Here is a 23,649-nt window from a genome sequence, read left to right as displayed (position 1 = left end):
AAAAAGTCATTAAAAATGTTATAGTATAATAAGTCGAAAAAAAGTCATAGCATAGTATGTCAAAGAAGTAAAAGTATGTTAAAAAGTCATAAAAAGTCATAGTAAGTAGCCTATGGCAAAAGAAGTCATAGTAAAGTATGTTTAAAAAAGTTATAGTTAATATTACGTTAAAAAGTCATAACAAATTAGTATAGTTATAGCATGCCAAAAAAGTCATAGTATAGTATGTTGAAAGAAGATGAAAAAGTTATAGTACAGTATGTCAAAAAGTAATGAAATGTCAAAGTATAGTATGTCCAAAAAAGTCCCAAAAATGTCAGTACAGTATGTTAAAAAAAGTCATCAAAAGTCATAGTAAATTATGTCTAAAAAATATGAAAACAGTTTTTAAAAAAGCCATTGTATAGTATTTCACAAAAGTCATAAAAATGTCATGATATAATATGTTGAAATAAAGAATAAAAAGTCGAAAACGTCATAGTATAGTATGTTGAAAAAAGTCATAAAGTTATTAATATGTAAAAAATGTCATGCAAAATTCATGGTATATGACATAGTAGTATGTTGAAATTTTTTTCAAAAGTCATAGTATATTATGTCGAAAAAGGTGATTAAAAAGACATAGTGTAGTATGTTACAAAAGTCATAGTATAGTGTGTTGAAAAAAGTCATAAAGTTATTATGTAAAAAATGTCATGCAAAATCATGGTATATTATGTGGAAAAAAGTTATAGTATATGACGTAGTATGTTGAAATGTTTTTCAAAAGTCATAGTATATTATGTCGTAAAAGGTGATTAAAAAGACATAGTGTAGTATGTTGAAAACAGTCATAAAGTTATTAATATGTAAAAAAAAATGTCATGCAAAATCATGGTATATTATGTGGAAAAAGGTCATTAAAAAGTCATAGTGTAGTATGTTGAAAAAAGTTAAAACACACAGACTGAAAGAAGCACTAAACTTAAACATTGATAACATAAAATCTGTAAAAGATATCAAAAAGCTGAATCATACGGCAATATCTGAAGCTTTTGTGAACAGTCGCTTGAATGGCGTCTGCAGGTGAAAGCGTGTGGGAGGAGTAGCATTTAGAAGTGGAAAAAAAACCTGAAGATGATTTAAAGATTTCTTCAAAGGAATTGCAATGTAAAAAGTAAAAAGGTTTAATATTTAAATCAGCATTCACAAAATTGTCCTAATCCCAGACTGATATTGCTTCAACATCACAGGAGAAATGTAAGAACTAATGAAGAAACACGAGGCCGAAAAAATTACCACAGTGTACTTTATTAAATGAATTTTGGTAGTTTGTGTTGCATTAGATTCAAATAAAAATTTACAAAAATTCCATATATACAAAAATGCAATTTGTACTTTTTCCCCCATTGAAATTTTTTAGCACATCAGACTTTCATCACACAATGCAACATATTGAAAAAGACTAATTTTTTGTCTTGAACATTTGTATCTTTTTTTTTTTTTTTTTAAATACACCACATACACCACATCTATCGTTTTTTTTTTTCTTTCTCTGTAGTATATTGTCATAGTTACATCCATCATGGTGGCTTCAAACCTCTAAAGACACCCTTCACAGTCAGGACTCGAAAAGAGAGGAATGTTCTTTTTTTAGCGTGTACACTTTGCATACATTTATTTACAGTTCACTATCTGTGGTATCCATGTTCAACCATCTCTCTAAACAGACATCTGTACACAATGATTATACAAGTGGGACTGGGATCCTAGCGATGTTCACCTGTTGGTTACTGTGCTTGTACTAAAACGGAATAATCTCATCTGTAGCTGGCGCTGCTCCACAGATCTTACCCTGACGATCCAAACTAAAGTCATTTTCTCTGGTTACCCAGCCGTGAGCTGAGAGTTGCTGTGCTCGGCTGCTGTGTCCGGACCTCGACAGCAGAGCTCAGATCCAGTCCAGCTGCTGAATGAAGACAGGCAAGAAGGTCTGTCCACATTTCAGAGAGCCACAGACACTAGCCGCTGTGCAGACAGCCACACGTCTCCTCATACCTCATTAACAGAGCAGGCATAGTTCGGAGCCTTTCTCAATGACACATACAACCGTTACAAAATAAATGACTCATACGACGATCTCGAACCCAACGGACCAGTAGAAGTGCAGCAATAAGACCATGATCCCTCACTGGCTTGACACTTTGTGACCGAAGACGTGCCCGCTCCTGTTGTGTTGGATGGGGAACAATTACAGAGGCAGGAATTTTCCTTTCCTTTCTTCTTTTTTTACATTGGTAACTGAATTAGTATATTGAAAAAATGGATCATGACACTATTTAAGGCATACTGTTAAATATGTGTTATAAATGTCTTGAACATGGCTGCATGTGTGATTGTTATGAGTGAATTTATGAGGCATGTTTTATATCCCTGATGCTTGTGTTATATTCCTGGTGTTTGCCATTTTGCTAATGTGACTCCCTACAATAACACCCGAAAAGAATCAAACCAGACCTTCAAAAATGTGTAAATCACTTTAGTGTGCCTGTCTTATTCAGACCCATAGCTTATTTTGTGGGCCAATTCATAGGAATGCAAGATGAAAACAAGCTGAGGCAAAAAATGAAGAAACAGAAAGAGTTTTCCTACAGTGACTGAGAAACAAAGATAAGGCAATGGGAAATGTTTTTTGATGAGTGTTGTGGTCTTTTTACATTGACTCCTTTTACATAGCACGGTCACAACTGATGCCTTCATATACAACCACGAGGCGATCAACAATAATGAATTGAACGTGTAAAGCGCTTTTCAAGGATCCAAAGTCGCTTTCTGCGGTCAGTCAGCCATGTTTCCTGCCGCTGGACGCAAAGACTTTATCCAAGAAATGATCAGCTCGGGAGGATGGACAATGACACTGTCCTAGTAGAAGCACAGTAACTGCTATTGACACGTTATTACTGAATAGTGTAAAAAGAACACACACACACACACACACACACACACACAAAGACACACACACAGACAGAGTACAGACCCAAACAATGTCCCGGGCGATGACGTTGAAATAAAGACAAAAATAGAAATCTATTCTCTTTAAGGCAAACAAAACAGAGAAAGCAGCTTTTAAGAGTTATGGATAGAGGGATGGAGGGATGGAGGGACGGAGGGAGTCTGTGGATGTGTCTTATTCATGATACACTTCCTACAGTGACCAATTAGACTGGAGCACCTGCGGAATATATATTCCCCTTAAGACAGCACCTCGTCTTCGGCTTTAACACTGAGATCAAACAAATCTCAAGGCAGACCAAACTCCTTCTGCTGAAATGGCTCCTTTAAATACACTTTCCTTTACTGACAAAATGTTTAATCCAAGGGCCAGATGAACGAAAAACAGGTGCGTGGGAGTCGGGAGCAGCTATGCATGTGCGTGATGTGTGACAAATCAAAATGCATGAATCCGTTTTGTGTTCACAGGTTTAAAACCGACTGCCAAAATTAAAATGCAAAGGGAGTTCAATTAATTAACATGGAAAAGGTCTTCTTGAGAACACAAGTACATAATTAAAATGTAAGTAAAAAAACAAAGTTTTGGTTTGGCACATCATTATGTCAGTGTTTCCTTTAGAGTAAACTGAACATGATTTGTTAATAGAATTTTTCATTTCATATTTGGAAATTGCATTTTGTTGATCTAATTGAGTTTCTTACAAAAACAGGTCCAGGGAGCTGAGTCCATGCGTTGCCTGTGTGACAGAAAACGTGCATCCGATGAAAAGGTGGAGGGTATTTCGGTCCATGAAACAAACTGAGGTAGCTTTCTGTTCAGTATATGTCAGTACACATCACATCATGCCAGTCCATGAGATGGTGATGAGTAAACAAAGGCTTCACTGGATGAGGGAGACACTGCAAAAGAACTTCTATAGGACGACATCCCTTAGAAATAACATAAGGCTGCATTTATGTACTGTAGGCTACAGAGGAGAAATGTGCTTTTCAACCTTCAGTCATTCTGTCTCAAAAGTCCACGAGGACTCTGTCTGCTTATTGTTTTCAATTTCATCAAACAGGTCAAGTAAAATGATGTGATTTTTAAATTATGATTATTAAGCTTTCAGTGACTGTGTGTTTATTGCATGAGCTTTTGAAAGATTTTTTTTTCGCAATCCCAGTGCTGGCAGATAAATCCACAAGGACCTCTGCTGGGGAATTAGGCCAATCGTATAGGAGAAAGATCTGCTTGCTGCTACAGCAGATTAAAGGAGCAGTAGGTAAGCTTTATAAAACTAACTCTCTGTTATAGTTGCTGAAACTGACTCCATGTTCGAGTAGAACTACATGAAGCAGGTAAAAATAAATCGGGCTCCTCTGGCGTCACCTAGAGCCTGTGGGTCGATTTGCAAAAATCCAAAGCTCCCTGTTGAGATGCACCAATCAGGGCCAAGGGGGTGTCTAACTGCATGTCAATCACTGCTCGTGCACGCGCATTCATTCTTTCTTAAGGGGGAGGGGCTTAGGAGACCATTTTGTGCTTTAGCAGAAAATTAGCAGAAGTTCACATTTTTTAGCTAAGTCCTGGATCTTCACAATCCTACCTACAGCACATTTAACTGTAAAGTTATAAAATGAATGAAACAATTAATTAATTACAAAATGAAAACGAATTGGTTCTGTTTCTGTCTTAGCTGTGGATTTGGTTTCCTGAACAGGCAGAACTCAAACATAGGGCCGGGTGGCGAATTCAATACTTTTTAGGCACCGGATGCTTCTGAAGTATCCAGCACACCTAAGGTGTAAAGCTCATCAGCGACAGTGAGCCAATAAGCACACAGCATGCTTCTACCATTGGCTGTCTAACATTACCCGTCGTACAGCCACGCAGAAAACACTCTGTTATGCTGCTCACGTAGTCAGAGCTGGACAAAAAAACGATGCCATGCTTTTTGTTTTATAAAATTTAAAAACCGGCAACCTTGTACAGTGTGCACCATGATCTAAGTCTAACAGTATTGTGTCATCCTGAAAGCTGTGCTTTTTTTTTTACATGGATAGTTTAGAAAAAAACTGGGGTCTACATTACCCACAATGCAGGCAGTAGGGTGCCTAAAGGGGAGAAAAGCAAGAGTTTGACTGGAACCCCCCCCGCAGCGACAGGATAAATCTGGGTGGGGAAAGTGTCCCTTTCTCATATGTGAATAGGAACAACAGCCTGAAATGAAAGCATTGCTCAGCGAACCCCCCCCCCCCCCCCCCCCTTTGTTACTTCAGATGAGTTGTGTTAGCGCGGCTAATGTAGCCTGCAGCAGAGATAAGAGTGGCCTCCAGAGGTCTGGTTAGCTAGCGAGCTCTCTAACGCCGTACCTCCAGGTTTCTTCTACTGTCAAACTTGACGTCATCAGTGACCCCACATGAGGCAATTTATCCAATTTCACACTTTAAGCTTTATCCAATGTATACAGCTCAGATTTACTAGTACTCCCCAAATCCTACGGATAGAATTTGACATGTAAAATTTGTAAATCAACCAAAAGCTCAAAATTAAGAAAAAGGCAAAAGAACAACAACAATTTGATCCATAACAAACAAACCCTGAAGCGGCCTTTAACTAAACAATGTTCTCTATAAACTGCTCAGTGCAGAACACAACACACACACACACACACACACACACACACACACACACACACACACACACACACACACACACACACACACACACACACACACACACACACACACACACAAGGCAAATTAATAAGCCTAAACAGTACGTATTTAAGTTAACTGAAAGAATAAGACACTTGGAAACATGATAAAAACATAAAAAAAAATAAAAACAAACTTAAAGAACCATACCACCGTGTTTGCACATTTGAGCTCCAACTACATGTTACTTATATTTTTTACGAACATTTTCATATTTTAGATGCTTTTAATGTAATTAGCCCACAGTTCCAGGCCTCCATTGGTTTCCCATTCATTTCTGCACAGTGTGGAATGGTACGTCATGCGGTTTACTGTACATGCAGATAGATTTGAAACGTCTGCCCTGCATTCAGTAAAATGAATATGGATGATGTTCACTTGATTAAACCGTTTGAGCAATAGTGTTGTACTGTATTGAAATTGCATGAAAAATGACGGCCTTCTTAGAAAACTAGAAAATGATTTGCTGTGACGTAAAGTACTTGTGACGTGACTAAACCATGCAAAACTGATGGTATGGTCCTTGGAAGTGTGTCTCTGACAGAACATATTTGTGTGCTTATGAACAGAGCAACAAAGATACTACAAGGCAATACATTTTGGACTTGGCAAACATCAACTAAACAGAATTATCATGAAAACCAACATAAGTTGTTTAAACTTATGAGAAACCCACAAATAATAGCTGGAATATGCAAATGTTTTGCCCAAAAAGTGGATCATGGAAACACATCCCTCTGGTTCTTTCTGTAGTCTGCGGGCTAAGCACCAATCCTTTGTTTAGTGCGAGATTTATTTGTAACCAAAGGAAGAAGACGATCACTATATTTAAGTTTTGGACATTAAGTGTAAGTACCTGCGACAGCATTCAGACTTCATACAACATAAGAAAAGCTGAGGTCAGAACAGCTCAGTACGCCTGGGGCTGGTTTGGTTAAGGATGACAATGTTTACAGTCTCATGCCATGATTATCCCTTTGACTCGTTTTGTGCTTTTCTCTCTTCACGCCGTCATTAGAAAAAAAGAAAGGCTTTGCACTTATGACATAAATCAAGAAACACAACCTGAAACCTTTCTTTTGGGCAGACATTTTAAATTGTAAAAGCCACAAATAGCATGGCCTTGACTCGATCGTCGTTTGAGAGCTGCAAAGAACGGAGTCATTTTTGAAGAAAATAAATAAATAAAGAATTCTCTTATTTCAGCTTCTTGAATGTGACACTACTCTGTGACCGTCAACTGAAAATCTTTGCGTTGTGAACAAAAAGAAGACATGTGAGCATGTCAAGGTCTCTTGAAAAACAAATGTCTGGATTGAATGACAGTTTCTAATGATTTCAATGTCTCCAGCAGAACAACGCTGATGGTGACACCATCATCAGCACAAACCGTAACCTTTTTTAGCACCGCTGTCGCTATGTTGTTTAAGACCTTGCCTGTACAGTAGTTGCCGCTAGCAGCTTTAGACATTTTCCTGTTTCATCATCATCAGGTACCGTCTTATCCAGCACATCCATATCCCGCTTCTGATCTTGGCTTGATGTGATGGAACTTGGACATTAATGGGAAGAATCTTGAAAATAACTGTATAGCAGGATGGCTACAATGTTATAATCTACTTCAAAAAGGACTTTGGTCAGAGCCAAAGCTTAGCGATAGTCCAGCTCGCTGTCATTAAGTCTTCTCCCCTTCAGCTCTCTCTGCAGAGCTTACCATCCGTGCTGCCCTAATCCCTCCATCAACTATTATATCCAAATGTACTCCTCTCGTTTCTTTCCCTTTGTTAATTATAAAAGGCAAACTCTTTCTGTCTGTGTCCATATGGGTACAGGAATACTCAAGGGTTAGTGTCCTCACAGAGGAAAAGTGGCAAAAACACAGGATTGACATGACAGAGTCGTGTCATTTATGATATCCAGTATCTTCTGGCCCCGAGTTACAGCACTGACTAGGCTACCCATTACACGAGCGACAAAGAAACACTGTGCCTTCTTTGATTTGACATGGCTTGTGCTGAGTTTAGTGAAAGGGACCGATATCTGTTGGAATAAAAAACAAAATTGCTACTTGCACCCACCATTGTTTTTGTTTTGTCTTTTTCCTGCATTTGACGGCCCATCATTGAAAATGGCTGGCGTCAGTAATTTCGTCAGTAATCCTTCTCAGACCATGATATGTGGTATGGTAACGGTGGACTTACATCAAGCTTTTATAGTGGCTCTACAGTTAACCAGAAATCACTTTGTTAGCATTTCCTTTTAAAACGAGTGGACACTACCAGCACCATGGTAACTTGTGCTGTGTGGCTCGGTGTAACAATGTTAAAAAGCTGCTGGAAAAATAAATTCCCAAGGAGGTGACGTGTGTGTTTTTCAAAGAACAAGCAGATTTAAAGTCAAAATGTTGCCTATTGCCAACACATACACACACACACACACACACACACACACACGCCACACACATAAAAACACAACAATGACTTCAGTACCCTCTACATCATCTCTAAAGTAAAAAATGCTGCATGTTGTATCAGAGAACTGTACATCCTGGTGCTTGGTTTGAGTTTGGCTGAGACGGCTGCTTGTCCGCCTTTTTCTCTTCTCCATCTTAGACTCATTTACATTTCCTGCGTCATCCTGTCCTCCAATCATCCTCCTTTTCATTGCCGTCTGGCGTTTTGCTTGTTTTGTCTGCTCTCTCCCCCACTTTAGCCTCCACAGACAAGCAAAGATCAGTATCACTGCACAGCCAGGTCTGTGAGGCTGGACTGCAAATAGTTGCGTTGAGCTGCCAGGAAGATTTTTTTCTTGGCATTGTGGAGTTTGACTTATTTCTTTATGGGACAAAAGACAGTGAGGTTGCTTCTGTCCAGCTTTCACCCCTTCTTTCTAGCTCCATATCCGTCCTTCCTGCCAGGTTTGGTGGATTTCATCCAAACAGAACACTGAGTATAGATGCTACTTTGACCACTGTCTTCATGTAGTTCACTTTCTGTCTGAAAGTGTAGACCATGCTTATCCAAGAGGAATGAAACGTCCAGGCCAGAGAAGAACATTTTGGAGTTCTGAGCCATTTCTATTGCCGGGTTCAGACTACACCATATTTTTGTCCGTTAACAATTCTCACTGTGTCAGATTAAGCGAGTCATAAATCATTGCCAGGACGAGGCTGAGAGACATGACAGACTACACTTTGGTGCCCTGACCAATCAAAGCTTGCCGTCTTTCACAATGCCTGTGATGTCATCGGAAGGAGATGCTGGGAACAAGAATGAAAAGGAACAATGGCGGTGTGTATGATGCTGGCTGTCTCATGTGTCAGAAAAAAAGCCAGTTCCAACCGCAGCACCAACAACACCATTCCTCTTTTTCTTGGCGACATTGGCCATTGAGTCACAAACATAAGGGTAGAGAGTCCAAATTTTACTTTTATTAATTGTTTCAGAAATCATTTCCATTAATGATATAATTGTCTCTTTCAGTCAAATTTAAAAATAAGTATTTATGTATTACTTTTGCAAAGAAATTAAAGTTGTGAATGGATCCAAGGATACTTTTGATACTTTTTGTTATATCACTGTTATGTGATAATGTAGTAACACAAATTCACAGCCTACAAAGTAAACCGCGCCTCTTTATTATAATAAAACATTGTATTTTTTTTCTTAAATTAACATAAAAACTGACAATTACCATCAAAAGCCATACCACTTAGGACCTTGGCTAATGTTAGAAATTGATTCTGGGTGAATAAAGAAACCGTGTCGATGTAAAAACAGGACTAGATGAAGGAACCTGTCTTGGAAAGCAAAAAAAAAAATAATTCTAACATGCTAATCTTTCTGTCGAGACACTCTGTGGCGTCCCAGATGCTGCGTCAGTTGTCGTACTATGACACACTAAACGGGATAAAACCATCGACTGTCGCGCCGAACGCCCGTTGTCGTTCCCAATCTTAACCAACGCCTCAACGTATCATATCAACGATATCATGTAGTCTGAACCTGGCACGAGGTGTTTCTCCTCAGTATCTGGAGGACATTTCCAAGGAACCTTTTTTGGCACTAAGAGTGAATGAGTGTCATCATGTAGATACCGATGGAAGTACCAACCCAGTTGTGGCTGCTATGGGATCACATCTTCAGAACTTCCAAACGGTAAGTCACCAGCACATTAAGACAGATATGTCCGTTAGAAGTTTCTACGGATGAATAAGGAATCGTTTCCTTTCCTTAGGGGAATTTCTGTGTAATTGTAATTGTTATTGTAGAATATCAGATGACTTAAAACTCGTCTAGATGGAGTATTTTATCTTTAACTTTCCCAACCTTAACCAGCTTTTCGTACGGTCTGAGCAGAGTGTCGAAGCACTCTATTGCATTTAGTCCATATCAGACAGGATTTCCCTGATGAGTGGAAGTAAAAAAATAACAGCAACAACCCTTCCAAGAACCCAAACACATCCGGTGACATTGACTGGACTTGTGCCAAATTACTCCTCCGATCACTCCCCAGGGTTATATCACCCAGGGTTGAATGCTCCTGGGTGGGCTCTGATGCCGAGGAATGGAAAAAGAAATAAGGGGAATGAGAGATGAAAAGGGAGATTGTTGGTAGTAACAAATTCTTATTGCCACAGTCCCTGTTGCTGTTTTGTTGTGATAGCAGGATAATCCTCTGACCGTCGAACCCCTTTCTGGGTTCCGAGAGCAGGGTGGAACTATAACGTGGTCTCGTATTCCAACCTCTCCTGCACCAGAGCGTCATCCTTGTACTGCAGCCGTGGAGGAGTCAGCGAGGAGTCTATGGCCAGGATCGCCTTGCGTATACTTCGGTCGAGGACGTGGCGCTCCCAGGCTGGATAGCGGTTCCTACAGAGGTCGATTTTGATGACGGTCTCTTCGAGGCGTGGCGCGCGAGACGATGGCGTGGATGGCACTGTGGGTCGCACCTGAAAAACTGGCATGCAGCCGTCCCGCTCGGAATACTTGCTCGTGTCACGCTCCAGGGTTGAGGTGGCACCTCGGTTGGAACGTAGAGAGTTGGTGGCACCTTCAGACGGTAGTGTGGAGAACTGAGCCGTGGGGTCGAGGTCGAGACCCTGGCCACTCGGCGAGCGGCCGAAGCGCGGCCCGTTGGGGTGGAAAAAGGCATAGTACATGAGCATGAAAACCACACCGGTGAGGAAACTGCTGAAGATGACGCAGAGTGCTGGCACTGCAAAAGCGTCAGTGGTGTGAGGCGACCGGTAGAGATACCACAGGGCACTGAGAGCAGCGTTCTCCACCAGAATCACCAGGTAATAGATGAAAAGCCGACACCTGTGCAAAGACACGATGAAAACAATTAGTGCTGTCAGTTAAACGTGTTATTAACGGCGTCAACACAAACCCATTTTAACGGCGTCAATTTGTTTATCGAGAGATTAACGTTCTTTTTGATCTAGCAAACTTTGTAGTTTTTTCACATACTGTTGCAACAAGTAGTAATGCTGGAAAAACTACAACACCACACCGGTTCTAGCTAGACTGGAAACAAAACAACAGGAAGGCTGCACACACTTGTTTGGGCTTTGGAGCCGGCCAAAGAGTAGTAACGTTACGTTTTGAGTGGATGGCAAGCGCCAGATGCCAAAATGGATACCAATAAGATTCTGAATGGAAAGTTTTACTTTTTAAAAGATGCCATTGTGATCTGTATGTTTGGTCGTTGTGAACTGAGCCATCATTGCAGCATGGCCAGTCTGAAATACCACTTAATGGCCAAGCACACAGCTGATGTGAATTCTCCCCCCCCCCCCCCCCCCCCCCCCGTCAAAGTATTATTTTCCCCCTTTCATTGATGGACAGTGTTACACTGTGTGAGCGATTATTTGCTCCAAGTGAGAATGTTACGTGTGAAATTGAACACTACAGTACATTTAGAATAGATTAAAATGTGCTGTTAATGTGAGTTAACTTTGACATTAATGTGATTAATCGCGATTAAATATTTTAATCGTTTGACAGCACTGAAAACAATCAAATTACATCAGTCACATAGCTAGAAGCAACATTTTAACAGTGAGGACAGCTACACTAACCAGTTGCTCCATCCTTCCAATACAGATACTGTGCTGTACTGTCAGTCTACAGAATAATGAGGAAAATCACGCCATTGAAACTGATTTTTTCACACTGAATGGGGTTGTGGGTCCTCACCTGGTCCGTCCCTCCTTGACGTTGAACCAGGAAAAGATGTAGATTATGCCCACCACCATGTCAAACACAATCTCCTCCCACTTGCTGATGCAGAAGTCTGTCTCACAGTGGACAATCCAGAAGGTCATGATGCACCAGTGCAGGACAATGAAGATGCCAAAGTAGAGTTGGAACACAGAGGCAAACAGGGCGAAGGTGATGACCCTCGCAGCGATCGTGAAGAAGTGCCAGCAGAACTGGATCATGACAGCCAGGTAGCTGATGGGCTTCTTGTCGTCTCGAGACTCTCGCAGGGCCTTTTGGTAGGAGGCCAGGGCCCAGGCCAGAGAGACGAGGGAGGCTGCAGCTGTCATTCCTGCAACAGTCAGGCACAAAGAGACACAAAGGGTTCAATTCCCGAGCCGCATCAGGGGGAAACAGTAAAAGAATACACACATTGTTGGAAAGAAAATGCTAAATTGCCATCAGAACCACAGTCAGATGAGAAGAACTCTGTGTGTAGAGAGAGAGAACAGTGTTATTCCCAAAGTAAAAAATCCCATGCATTTTTCTCCATAAGGATTTAGTTTATCAACCATACTATCTAAACTATTCAAGGTATACTTACCACGAGCTACGAGATTGTGAAACTAAAGTTTCTGCTCCTGTAGATGCTAGAAGTATAAAATCCACCTAAAACCATGTTTTTCTTAAAATAAGAAAAACAAGTTTTATTAGTACTGCTAATACAACATTAACCACAATCCTAAGCGTAAAAGAGAATTCTCTCATTAGTGGAACTCACTGTTACCATGGTAACTATGGTACCATTTACATGTAGGGACGCTCATTTTGCTACCGTGGAAGTGTGGTGCTATTTTGAGCCTTGTTAGTGGTTTAGAAAGAGCGAAATTTCTTTTTACTTACCAGTGCCCCGACTGCTAATGCTATAAGCTAAATAGCAGATTGCGCTAAAACTGGTCACATTTGATTAGCATGAAAACAAATCCCAGAGAATGGTCAACTACCCATGTGTTATTAACCCTTAGGTTCATTTTGCGCTGGAAGTGTCCTTTAAGTATGGACAAGTGTGTTGTGCACATTGATGTCGGTAACGGTAATGGTTGGTGGAAACTATAAGACGTGAGATGCTGATTGAGTTATTTTGTTTTATTAGTTTTGTTATGTAAAAGTAAACCAATTGACATATCCAACCTAAAGTTGGGGATTCTGGAAGATTATTTGAGCGACAATACAAGTTTGTTTTGAAGGACGGCATCTACACCTGACCCACGTGTACATTACAGAACAAAAAGCGAATGCGCGCCAACGTACGTTACAGTCCCTTCACGCTCCACTCCACACTGTGACAGAGTGGGGATGAGTAAAAATGTTTTAGGGCCACCAAAAGAGCTTGTGAGTGTCTCTGGTCAGCATCTTGTTGCAAATGCTGAAGCCTCTGGGCCTCCATAGGAAGTAGAGCCAGCTTTGGCCCTTCTGACAGAGAGAGCCCTGTGTTCCCAGCCCCCTCTAGCCGGTCGTCCAGGGGCACTCCAAAGTGATAAATGTGGACACAGTGATAAATTGCCAACGCCCTGGATGGCAAGCCATCTAGAGCCTAACTCCTAAAGTGCTGCTTTTATCCTACACACTAAATTTTGAATTTTCTTTTATCAGGAGTTGATGTTGATGAGGCTGCTGACCCTTACTGCACATATTATGATGACTATTATGATGCATTTGAATGTATGAATGTACTTATGTATGTATGTACATATGTATGTACTGTATAATATATACTGTATATATGTACAGTAAGTATGCACTATGTTGTTGAATTCTCTAAACAGCAGATACTGTTTGTTTTCCCAGACACATTTCCTATTTGCAAGAATAAAAATCTTATCCCATAAAGTGAAGCCTTTGGTGCACAGGCGCAGGTAAAAAACGATAAAACTCTCCTCTGTACATATCTTATAAAAAAAAAATCCCAAGATAAGGTTAGGTTTGAGGGTAAGTATGGAAAGACACTTGCTTGTGAGTGAGTGTTACCTTGCACAGCCTGGAGCTTGTGTGTCTGTATGATGATGCACAGCTGCAGCACCAGTTGTGGAGCACTCTCCAGAAAGGTGGCCAGAAGATGCAGCATGCTCACATCTGCAAACTCATAGACCATCCGCCAGTAGTAACGCCAGCGCTCGGTCTCAGCACTCTGACGACTCCGAACGCCCAGGTAGATAGTATGAAAATACCTGGGGGAGACGGAGGGAAAACATCAGGCTTCAGCATCAACAAGACAAGATGAAACATGACATGTAACAACACATCAAAAAGGAAAAAGGAAGAACACACTGAACTCTTCTCACATTCTTTTATTTCTGAAATACCTAAGTTAATGTTATCAGGTATTCTGATTGTGGTGATCAGCACAGCCTAGTCTAAGCAATAGATTCACTGTGCAGTTTCATTAGTAAAGAGTGGATTGCAACATGGACATTGGCTGAGCAGCACACGTACTGTAGCTCCAGGCATTACATCGCAACTGTACCTCTCCAGACCTGAGGCAAGAGCTCATCTAATGAAGTGAATTCATTATTACTGTTCAGTCTGTCTGTGGCCTACATTTTAATGTCTCAGTTCATTCCCATTCTCTCTCTGCCTTCATCTCGGAAATATCACCAAACACATTGGAGTCATTTAGCAGCACGCTAACAGGCCGTGAAATGACTTTCCAATATCAATAAAGAATTTGAAAATTAAATCTGGGCCGAGAGAAATAAAGCCGCAGCCTGTCCATGGACAGATGGACATGACACACTTCTCACTGCTCCACACAGAGCCTACGCCTTGGCCTACATAAGTGGCCTAAGCCATTCTGAAGATTTATACTCGTGCCTCGGTTGTATCTGCATCAATCTAGCTTATCTCAGTAGTGCCGGTGTGTGTGTGTGTATGCGTGGGGAGAGTGTGATAGAGCGAGTGAGAGAGTGACAGGGATTTGCTCAGCAGAGAGTAGTGATTCCTGCGGTGGTGACAGTGAAACAAAGTGTCTCCCCTGTGCTTCCTGAACATGACTTGAAAGTTGTGGCAGGAAAAGTTAGTCGTCTTGATTTCATGTTGTTGCTGTGAGAAGGAGAACCCAGAAATGAGTTGGAAGAAATGCAACGCTACCGAGCCACGGCCAAGCGGACCAGTCCCAGTTTTTGCGGTCCGCGTTGTTCTTCCTACTCACAGGCTGGCAGGATAACTCCAAATAACACGTTTGACGCAATTCTACTGCATAGACAGCCCAGTTTCATGAAAAAAAAAAAAACTCTTTCCAGAAGTAAAACACAACTTTAAACTGCAGAGGAAAAACAAAGAGAGAGTTCTCATCACATTACAGTCTCCTGGACTCTCCACCCCCTCACGGTTCCTCTCCTGCTCTGGAAGGAGTCTGTAAATAATGCTAGTGGCAGATAGGCCTTTTGCAAGCATGCACACACGCACATATTTGTTGACATAACACATTCCCTATCCCCTAACCCTAACCGTCACAACTAAATAATCAACCCTGACCCTGGCCCTAACAGCAGGGTAAGGCCCAACATGAACTGTGCTGTGTGGTACCTCCCACTGTGTGCCAACAACAGGGACAACTACTATCCCAAGATCCGTACTGTTACCGACAACATTTAAACATTTGAAAGGAGTTTAAAAGTGCAAGAATGCTTTCTGAAATTATCTGCTGATTGCACTCCATGCCCAGTTGCATCTTGTATATTACATTTATACAAGAGCAGGATAAGAGATAAGAGAGATTAAGATAAAAGACTTTATTGTAATCTATCTATATGTACAGTACAGAACGCAGAGGAATAAAACTTGTTTCCCTCCCGGTGCAAAACGAATGGACTTCAGGTGCAAACAACAAGATAGAAACACAAGTACTGAGGAAGGTACATACAAGTGCAATGACATACAAAAAAGAAAAATAGAAATGCAAGTAGTGTAAATAACTGCAAAGAAATGAACTTTAAGTGAGGCGGGGTATAAGTAGCGTGGAACGGTGTGTGTGTGTGTGTGTGTGTGTGTGTGTGTGTTATGGGGGTGAAGAATATCAATAAAGAAACACAATATAGACTATGTCATGGGCAACGTTAAGGCCGTGTTTAGATAGCAGACAGACAGATATACATTTACATAATGATATAACAGATTTTTGTCCTTTGACTAAATATGGTGTGTTTTATCTGTATTAGATTCTTTTATATGCAAAGGAGGAGCAGAACCACCAAGATTACATTTATTTCATTTATAATTCCTTTATAATAACCTTACAGCAGACATCCCGAGATGCTGTGTTGGTTCAGATAAAAGCTGATATTGCATGTGATCGAATGTTATTTGTATGTATAAGTGTCATCTGTCTTTCCCTTTTTATTTTTTTTGGTGGATGCAAGGATGCTCATTTACTCACATCTCATCCTTTACACACTAGATAATAGACAATTCCATGAAGGGATCATTCAAGAAAGCGTGGTGGCATTGTGAAGGCTTTAAGGGAGCTGTGAATGTTCGCCATGACAACACACAACAAGCGGGTTTCAATGAAGCATGAGAGCTCATTCTGCTGATAGGGAACAGGACCTTTGGTTAACCAATCAGCTTAAACTTAAGCCTCGCTTCTGTCCTAAGACTGGTTATTTATCTATATTATTTAGTTGACTTAATTTCTTCCTTAGCTATAGTAACATTCAGAGGACCTTGTATGTGCAACACATAACACCATCTACATAATGACTCACTAACCACACACCAGACAACACACATCAGGAACTTCAACCACACTTACATTCCAACTTAAATCCAGCTGCAATGTTGGGGTGTCATTTAACAAACACCCAAACACTTTACCTGTTGAACAGTGAACAGTGTTGTGTGGTGTGTCGTGTGCGTGTGCGTGCGTGTGCTGTGGTGTGCGTGTGTGTGTGTGTGTGTGTGTGTGTGTACAGATAGAGGAAGTGAAATCAAGTGGTGCAGGTCAAAGGCTGAAGCACTGGAAGTTGGCACGTTGTGTAACGGCAGATTTTCATGGAAAAGCTTTCAGAAAAACACCTGAGAGGATGAGAAGAAGGGGGAGGAGGAGAGTGGCCTGTCAGTATATTAAAACTGATACTGATACCGGCCTGTATTGTAGTTTGCTTCAGTAGAACAACAGCAGAAACAGTGAATGCATTTAAAAAGAAAATCAAGCCACTGAAAGGTACTGTTTGTAATCTGTTTGTATAGAGAGACCCATTTTTTTTTATATTTCTAAAATTATGAGGGTTGGAAAATGTCGCACTCTGGTAGTCTCTAGTCTACAACAGTCAACCATGCTGACCCCAACACAAGACTATCAGGTCTGATTTTAACCATAACCACATCCTGTCTTTAACTGTTCCCAACCAGGGGTGTAGTCTATGTGGAACACAGGCATACGCAGTATACTCCCTAAGAAACCTCCAGGATTTCAATATACCTACTTAAAAATGCCCAATGACACGCAACAACATCCCATTATACTTTTGATATATTCTGAATCGTCATTTGTGTTTGTCTATTTCACATAGGCTAAATAAAAATATTTCCAATATAAATTGGTCCATAAAGTGTATAAAAATACAGGAAATAAAGTCATTGATGCTCAAAACTTCCTTGGGGAATGAGACCCAGACCCCCCACTATGATATGTTACCCCCCCCCCCCCTCAAAAGACAAATTCTGGCCATTACCGTTCAGCATACCCACAACGGGCATGACAATTCCCAATGAGAAACCAACTTTTCAAAAATGAACCTGACTCTATGTTCAGGCAGAACACAAAGCTCATTTTTAGAGGCGGTGCGATTGCATACCAAGTCAGCGCAAATTGGCGCAAAGACACAAATTAACATAACTTCTTCAACAAAACATTACATTACAAATGGAGAACTTTATGTCCTTTCCCAAACTCTATGAATATGATCTGTCACAAAGAACTATGTCATATCCATCCAACTAGAACAAGTCAACAAAGATAGACATTTTACTACAACATTAATTGTCTTAAATCCTTATATAAGCCACACAACATGACAGTACGACTTTATAATAATGGTACATGAATTCATGCAGGACTTTAAGAATGAAAAAGCATGAAGTAATTCTACATCAATGACTGAATGGAGGAACAACATGTTCATTAATGCATCAATTAAGGTTTTTGAATCATCAGGATTTCGCATTTATTAATGATGTTCATGTCTTCTTCAAAAAACTGAGCAGTCACAGCCGTGTACAGACATTCTGATGTATCATCTTTTTAGTAAACTATTCCCAAATTGTAGCAACTGCAACCACTTTTAAAGGTCCTGTCTTGACAAACTTCCATGCTTTGCTTGTTTGAAAGCCATGATGTCTCTCTCTCATGGGTGGGCCAAATTCTCTGGGCGGGCAAAGCAGAGAAAGGGGAGGTAACCTTTCCCCTTCTGATGTCATAAGGAGGGGAATTCCAGATCGGCCCATCTGAGCTTTCATTTTCTGAAAGGCCGAGCAGGATACCCAGGGCTCGGTTTACACCTATTGCCGTTTATAGCCACTGGGGGACCATGGCAGGCTGGGGGAACTCATATTAATGTTAAAAAATCTCATAAAGTGAAATTTTCATGTCATGGGACCTTTAAATAAGAAACTGTCAAACATGTTAATCCTGCTGGTGAATCTCTGATCCAGTAACTGTTCCAGCACTATTACATGTATCTGTTATGTTACTGTTAATGTACGTTTCCATTTAAGGTTGGTGCAAAACATCAACAGACACTGAAATCGTTTTTTGAAAAATGAAAAGTGAATTAATCTTTTTGACGAAGCCGCAGACACATTCGCATTTTTTTCTGACATCTGGAGAATTCTATCGCAATAAATATTCCTAAATAATAGATTAAACAGGTTTAAACTCATGAACCGGTTTCAACTCACTCTTAAATACAACATTATAATGTAGCACTGCTAGCTGATTCTGCAACATGAGCCATCACATGACAATATTCTGCACTATGCATATTTATTTATGTATTACTCGGTGTCACCTCCCACTGTGCAATATGTCATTTGGATTCATCCGCACCGTACTCATCTGTGCATACTGTCTGTTTAAATAAAAGGTGTTTAAAGTGTAAATATTTCTATAATTATTATTATAAATCCAATCTCTGAGCTATCCGGGCACACTTCTTTTTGAGCTGCTGTATTAAGGGAATTTCCCCAGGTTGGAGTATTAACCTTCTGAGGTCTAAGGGCATTTTCACATATCTCCTTAAATGTACTTTTTTAAGCTCTTTGTATATAACTCATCCCCATGTTTTTCATTTCAAAACGATCAGAACAAATTCAGCTTCCGGTTCAGTGAAACTGCCCAAGAGCAATGTGTGAAGAGATAATTTGGGGCTAAAGCTGAAATGTTGACATTGGCTTTTTGAAATTCCTCAAATCTCTTTTGAAAACAAACCTTAACTTATGATGTGTTGTGCAAATTGTTACGGTGCTTGAAATGGAACTACCAAAATCTTAGATTATATGTGATTAAAATACTAAACAGATATCTGAATTGAAATTTAGCAATATCACTTTTTGAGTAGGAGTTTTGGACGTTTGGACGCACCAGTGCGTCTTTCGTCCTCAGAGGGTTAATAAAGTCTATCCTTATCTTATGAACTTATCAATTTGCAGGTTCTTAGAGATTTCAAAATGCCAGAAGCGAAATCTTCTTGTTCAGGGCCACAGGGCTGCTGCAGTCGGAGCCCAGTATGAGTTATGAGAAAGAAAAGGGCAGAAGACACTTATGGTACTATATATAGCATTACACCTATGGCTGCTGCAAATGTCACATGAGCGACTTGAACAATAAGAGTACTACTGTATGTGCAGCCCAGGACAAGTCAGGCAGACGGTCACACGTTGGCTGCAGCCGGAGCTGCAGCTTCAGCTGAAGACCCCGAGGTCGTGTGATCTGGTTCTGGTGGCAGTGCAAGCTATGGCAATCCACTTCACATTTGGGTGAAAATCAGGTGTGGACATGTGGACATTGACATTGAAAGAAATAAGACATATTCAACTGTTACGTGTGTCTTTTGAAAATAAATATTTTAATAGGAAAAGCGTATTTGGCCAAACTGCTAATGAGTGGCACCTCACCCCCATAATCATCAGAAAATGAAATACATACAGTACATTCAAGATCCAGTTAAAAAAAATGGCTCATGAAAATCAGAGCTGTCAACGTTATCAATAACTTTAAGACCTGCTCTCACTGCCCCCTGCTGGCTTCTTGCCTTGTGTGTGTGTGTGTGTGTGTGTGTGTGTGTGTGTGTCTGATGTTTGTCTGATTGTTGGTCAGTCACGTTTCAATTGTAAATTTAACTTAATAGTACTTTTTACCAAATGCATTGTAATTGTTATATTGTTATGTACATTTGTAATTTTACTTCTTTTAGGGTGACATTTACCATCTGCCTAGGGACTGCATATGAAAAATAGCCTTTTGGCTAACTCTGGCATACTGACACAAATGTTCATTAATATTCACTGTCCCAGTAGTAAATAAATAAATAAATAAATAATGGCTGCCACATATTTTATTTATTTATTTACTCAAGCGCCCAAGGGCATAATTAGGTTCATTTGAACAACGGGCTTTTTTCTATAGCAATGGAGTCTTTACAGTAATAAGAACACTCTTTTCCTCCTCCGTTTCTTTGTTTCTTTATGAGGAATCTGGCTCGTAGATGCCTCCGACTCACTCACATCCATCCATCCATCCATCCATCCATCCATCCATCGCCACTGGTCTTGACCATCACGGCCGTGCGCCACTAGCCTATTTTAGTAATCACACAATAGCTTGACAATTTAATTCAAGGTTTATATCAATATACATATTCTTGATTTGTTATGTGAATTTCGTGGTAAAATAAAGGTTAAAAAAACATTTTATTTTGCTTTTCCACGGACCACCAGCAGTACCCTCACGGACCACTAGTGGTCCGCGGACCACAGTTTGGGAATGACTGGTCTAACCATACTGTATCTGTAAAGTTTCCTCAGATAACTCCTGTTATGATTTGACACAGTAAATAAAATTGAATTAAATTAAGTAGGCCTTTACTCACGCAGGCCCACTGTAGGCTACATTTACACTTTTACTAACAGAATGTAACGTTTTAATGTAGGATGTTAACTTGTAACAGAGTGGGCCGGTTTGAACAGTAGAATCAGTAGCCTACTTTTACTTTAAGTAAGGGATCGGAATAATTTGGCCTTGCAGAGGGGAGCATGCAAAAGATGGCAGCTGGTAGCATAAGTGCCAACTACTGTCAGCTTCTTTACTCATTCATTCATTCATTCATTCATTCATTCATTCATTCAGTCATTCATTCATTCATTTATTTATTCCTCACACATAAACACACCCACACTCACACACAATCATCGTTACCCATCCCAGGGCCTCCATCCCCATGTCCTACCTCCATATCTGGCCCAGCTGGAGGATGTGGATGACGGACTGGCCGAACCAGACGCAGAAGGAGTAGTAGGCCGAGCGTCTTCTGCTCCTGCTGCCCAGCGCGGTGCTCGCGGTGCTGTTGGTCGTGGTGTTCTTGCTGGCGGTCGACGCCTGTCTCTGCGGCGTGGCCGGGTGGTGTTGAGCGGTAACGTCGCCGTGTGAGGCCGAGCCGCTCAGCAGCTTGTTCCCGTCCATGTGGGAGCAGTCGGCGGGTTCCGCGCCGTCCTCGGTGGTGAAGTCGTGGACGAACCATCTGAAGCTGAAGAGCTGGACCGAGAAGGAGCCCAGCACCACGAAGAAGAGCGTCAGGCCGAACCACCAGTAGTCGCGGCGGAGGTAGTAGTCGACCGACAGCCACACGTCGGTGCCCACATCGGCCAGATACACGGCCACTGCGGCTACGATCCACAGGCAGTCCCACACCGTGTATTTCTGCTGCTCCCTGCCCAGGCGAAGGCACGTCGAGTTGGAGCCTCCCCCGCCGCAGCACCGCGACTCCCCGTTGGCGAAGTCCCCGTCCCCGGTGCCCGCAGAGTCGGGCTGGGCGCCCGGGTGGAGCCCCTGCACCGAGCCGGAGTGATCCGAGTTCTGCAGGGGGGTGAAGGCCACGTCGCTCTTCTTCATCTTCAGGACCCCGTCCGATTTAGCCGCCATTATTGGAAGCTTGAAATATTACTCTATTATTTTTTCCTCCGTTCCTCCCCTCCTCTTCTCTTCTCCTCTTCCCCTGCCTCTCTCCGTCGACACCCTTCGGTGTGTGTCTCTCCTACTCCTCCTCCTTTCTGGGCAGGACTAGCTCCTCCACACAGCCGTCTGCTCATAATACAGAATAAAGCCAGGAAAGAGGACTGGCCCGGTGCTTGCTCCGATATTTGGGTCCATATCCCGTCTACATTGGACTTCTCTTTCGGTTGATGATCCGCTTACATCCAGCCCACAGGAGGCTTTTCCGTTTTGTTTCCTCCACCTGCAGACAGACTCCTTTCACCGCAGATTCTCCTTCTGCGGTTTGTCTCTCGTTGTCCTCGATGGGTCCTGATGTTGATGCTGATGTTGGCGATGGAAATGGAAACGGGATCGAAGGGAAAGGAGGAAGGCTGCATCCATCTGCTTCTTCTATGGCACAGACTTAAAACTATGACATCATCCCCCCCCCCCCCCCCTCTCGTTGACTCTCCCTCTTCCTGTCTGTCTCTCAACTGTTTTGACCGTTTGAGCTCCATACCAGCACAAAGTATAGGCCTAGTCTTGTACAAAATCTTATATCACGTCCGAACACATCGTCTACCTGTCAGCTAGCAGCCTGTCATGTGAATCAGGTTTATATAAAACCTGAAGTGAAGCAGCCTGTAAAGCCTGTACAGCCTGGTCTTCAGCACCATGGACAGTTACTTACTGCTACTCTGTCATGTTACTTCTGCAGGAACTTCACCCCATACTCTTTAGTTTCCATCAAGTGCTTAAGTAGTTCTCAAGTTAAGTCCACTTAAAGGTGCCTTGCCACACGCATTTCATTACTTTTCTGATAATGTCTGAAGTTCTACTATGGACTCTGTAACATATTTTGTGAAAAAAACAAATGCCTTGGCGACCTTGTTCAAGCCATTCTAGTGAGACATAGAAAGCCTGCAGGAAGACCCAGCTCTATGTGTGCCAGTTCGCTTACGAATGATTTCATATTCAAAGAGCTAAGCTGCTTGACTCTGATTGGATAACAGCTAGCCAATGAGAGCCTGGCTATCAGTATCATTTACCCAGCACAACTGGGCGAGCTCATGAATAGTAATGAGCTCAGGCAACATGACGTCAGACTGACCAGCTTGTGTAATTGACCTGAATTCTCCGCTTATTTCTTTCCAGTGGCTAGAGCTGACAGAGGAGGTAGCAGCTCATCTTCACATTCATCACATAACACAAACACATATGGATCTAACATATTTCAAGTAAACAACATCATGCAAGTAAAAACGGTTTTGTGTGGCAGGGAGACACGAGAAACAAATTAACTACTAGGTATCACCATGAAACTTCCCTACTGGCATTAAGGCAAATATGTTTTGTGTTACAAGTTTTCTGAAATTATATGTAGAATGTAACATTCTAACATCAGGCTATGAATGATATCTGATCAAATCCTTCTGTAAAACCATTCGGAATATAGATAGGATTGAAACTGGAAAGTCTGGTGTATGTAAGTGTTACTGAAGAGGAGAT

General features: G+C 41.3%; 1 protein-coding gene and 1 long non-coding RNA gene across 2 annotated transcripts in view; one reads left to right on the top strand and one right to left on the bottom strand.

Moving 5' to 3' along the window:
- The window catches only part of LOC116699684 (uncharacterized), a 51,721-nt gene that overhangs the window by 12,856 nt on the left and 15,216 nt on the right, over window positions 1–23,649 (top strand). The window lies entirely within an intron of this gene.
- Window positions 1,473–22,620, bottom strand: xkr4 (XK related 4). The gene is made up of 4 exons (XM_032532331.1): window positions 21,398–22,620; window positions 13,923–14,122; window positions 11,892–12,246; window positions 1,473–11,012 (listed from the first exon to the last, which is right to left on the bottom strand). The coding sequence occupies exons 1-4, from the start codon at window positions 22,087–22,089 to the stop codon at window positions 10,412–10,414; spliced, it is 1,848 nt and encodes a 615-aa protein (XP_032388222.1). The 5' UTR covers window positions 22,090–22,620; the 3' UTR covers window positions 1,473–10,411.

The sequence above is a fragment of the Etheostoma spectabile genome, chromosome 12 (genome assembly GCF_008692095.1).
Source record: "Etheostoma spectabile isolate EspeVRDwgs_2016 chromosome 12, UIUC_Espe_1.0, whole genome shotgun sequence".
Taxonomy (NCBI): Eukaryota; Metazoa; Chordata; class Actinopteri; order Perciformes; family Percidae; genus Etheostoma; species Etheostoma spectabile.
Note: the sequence above shows the minus strand (reverse complement) of the source record. Positions and strands in the feature narration are given on the sequence as shown.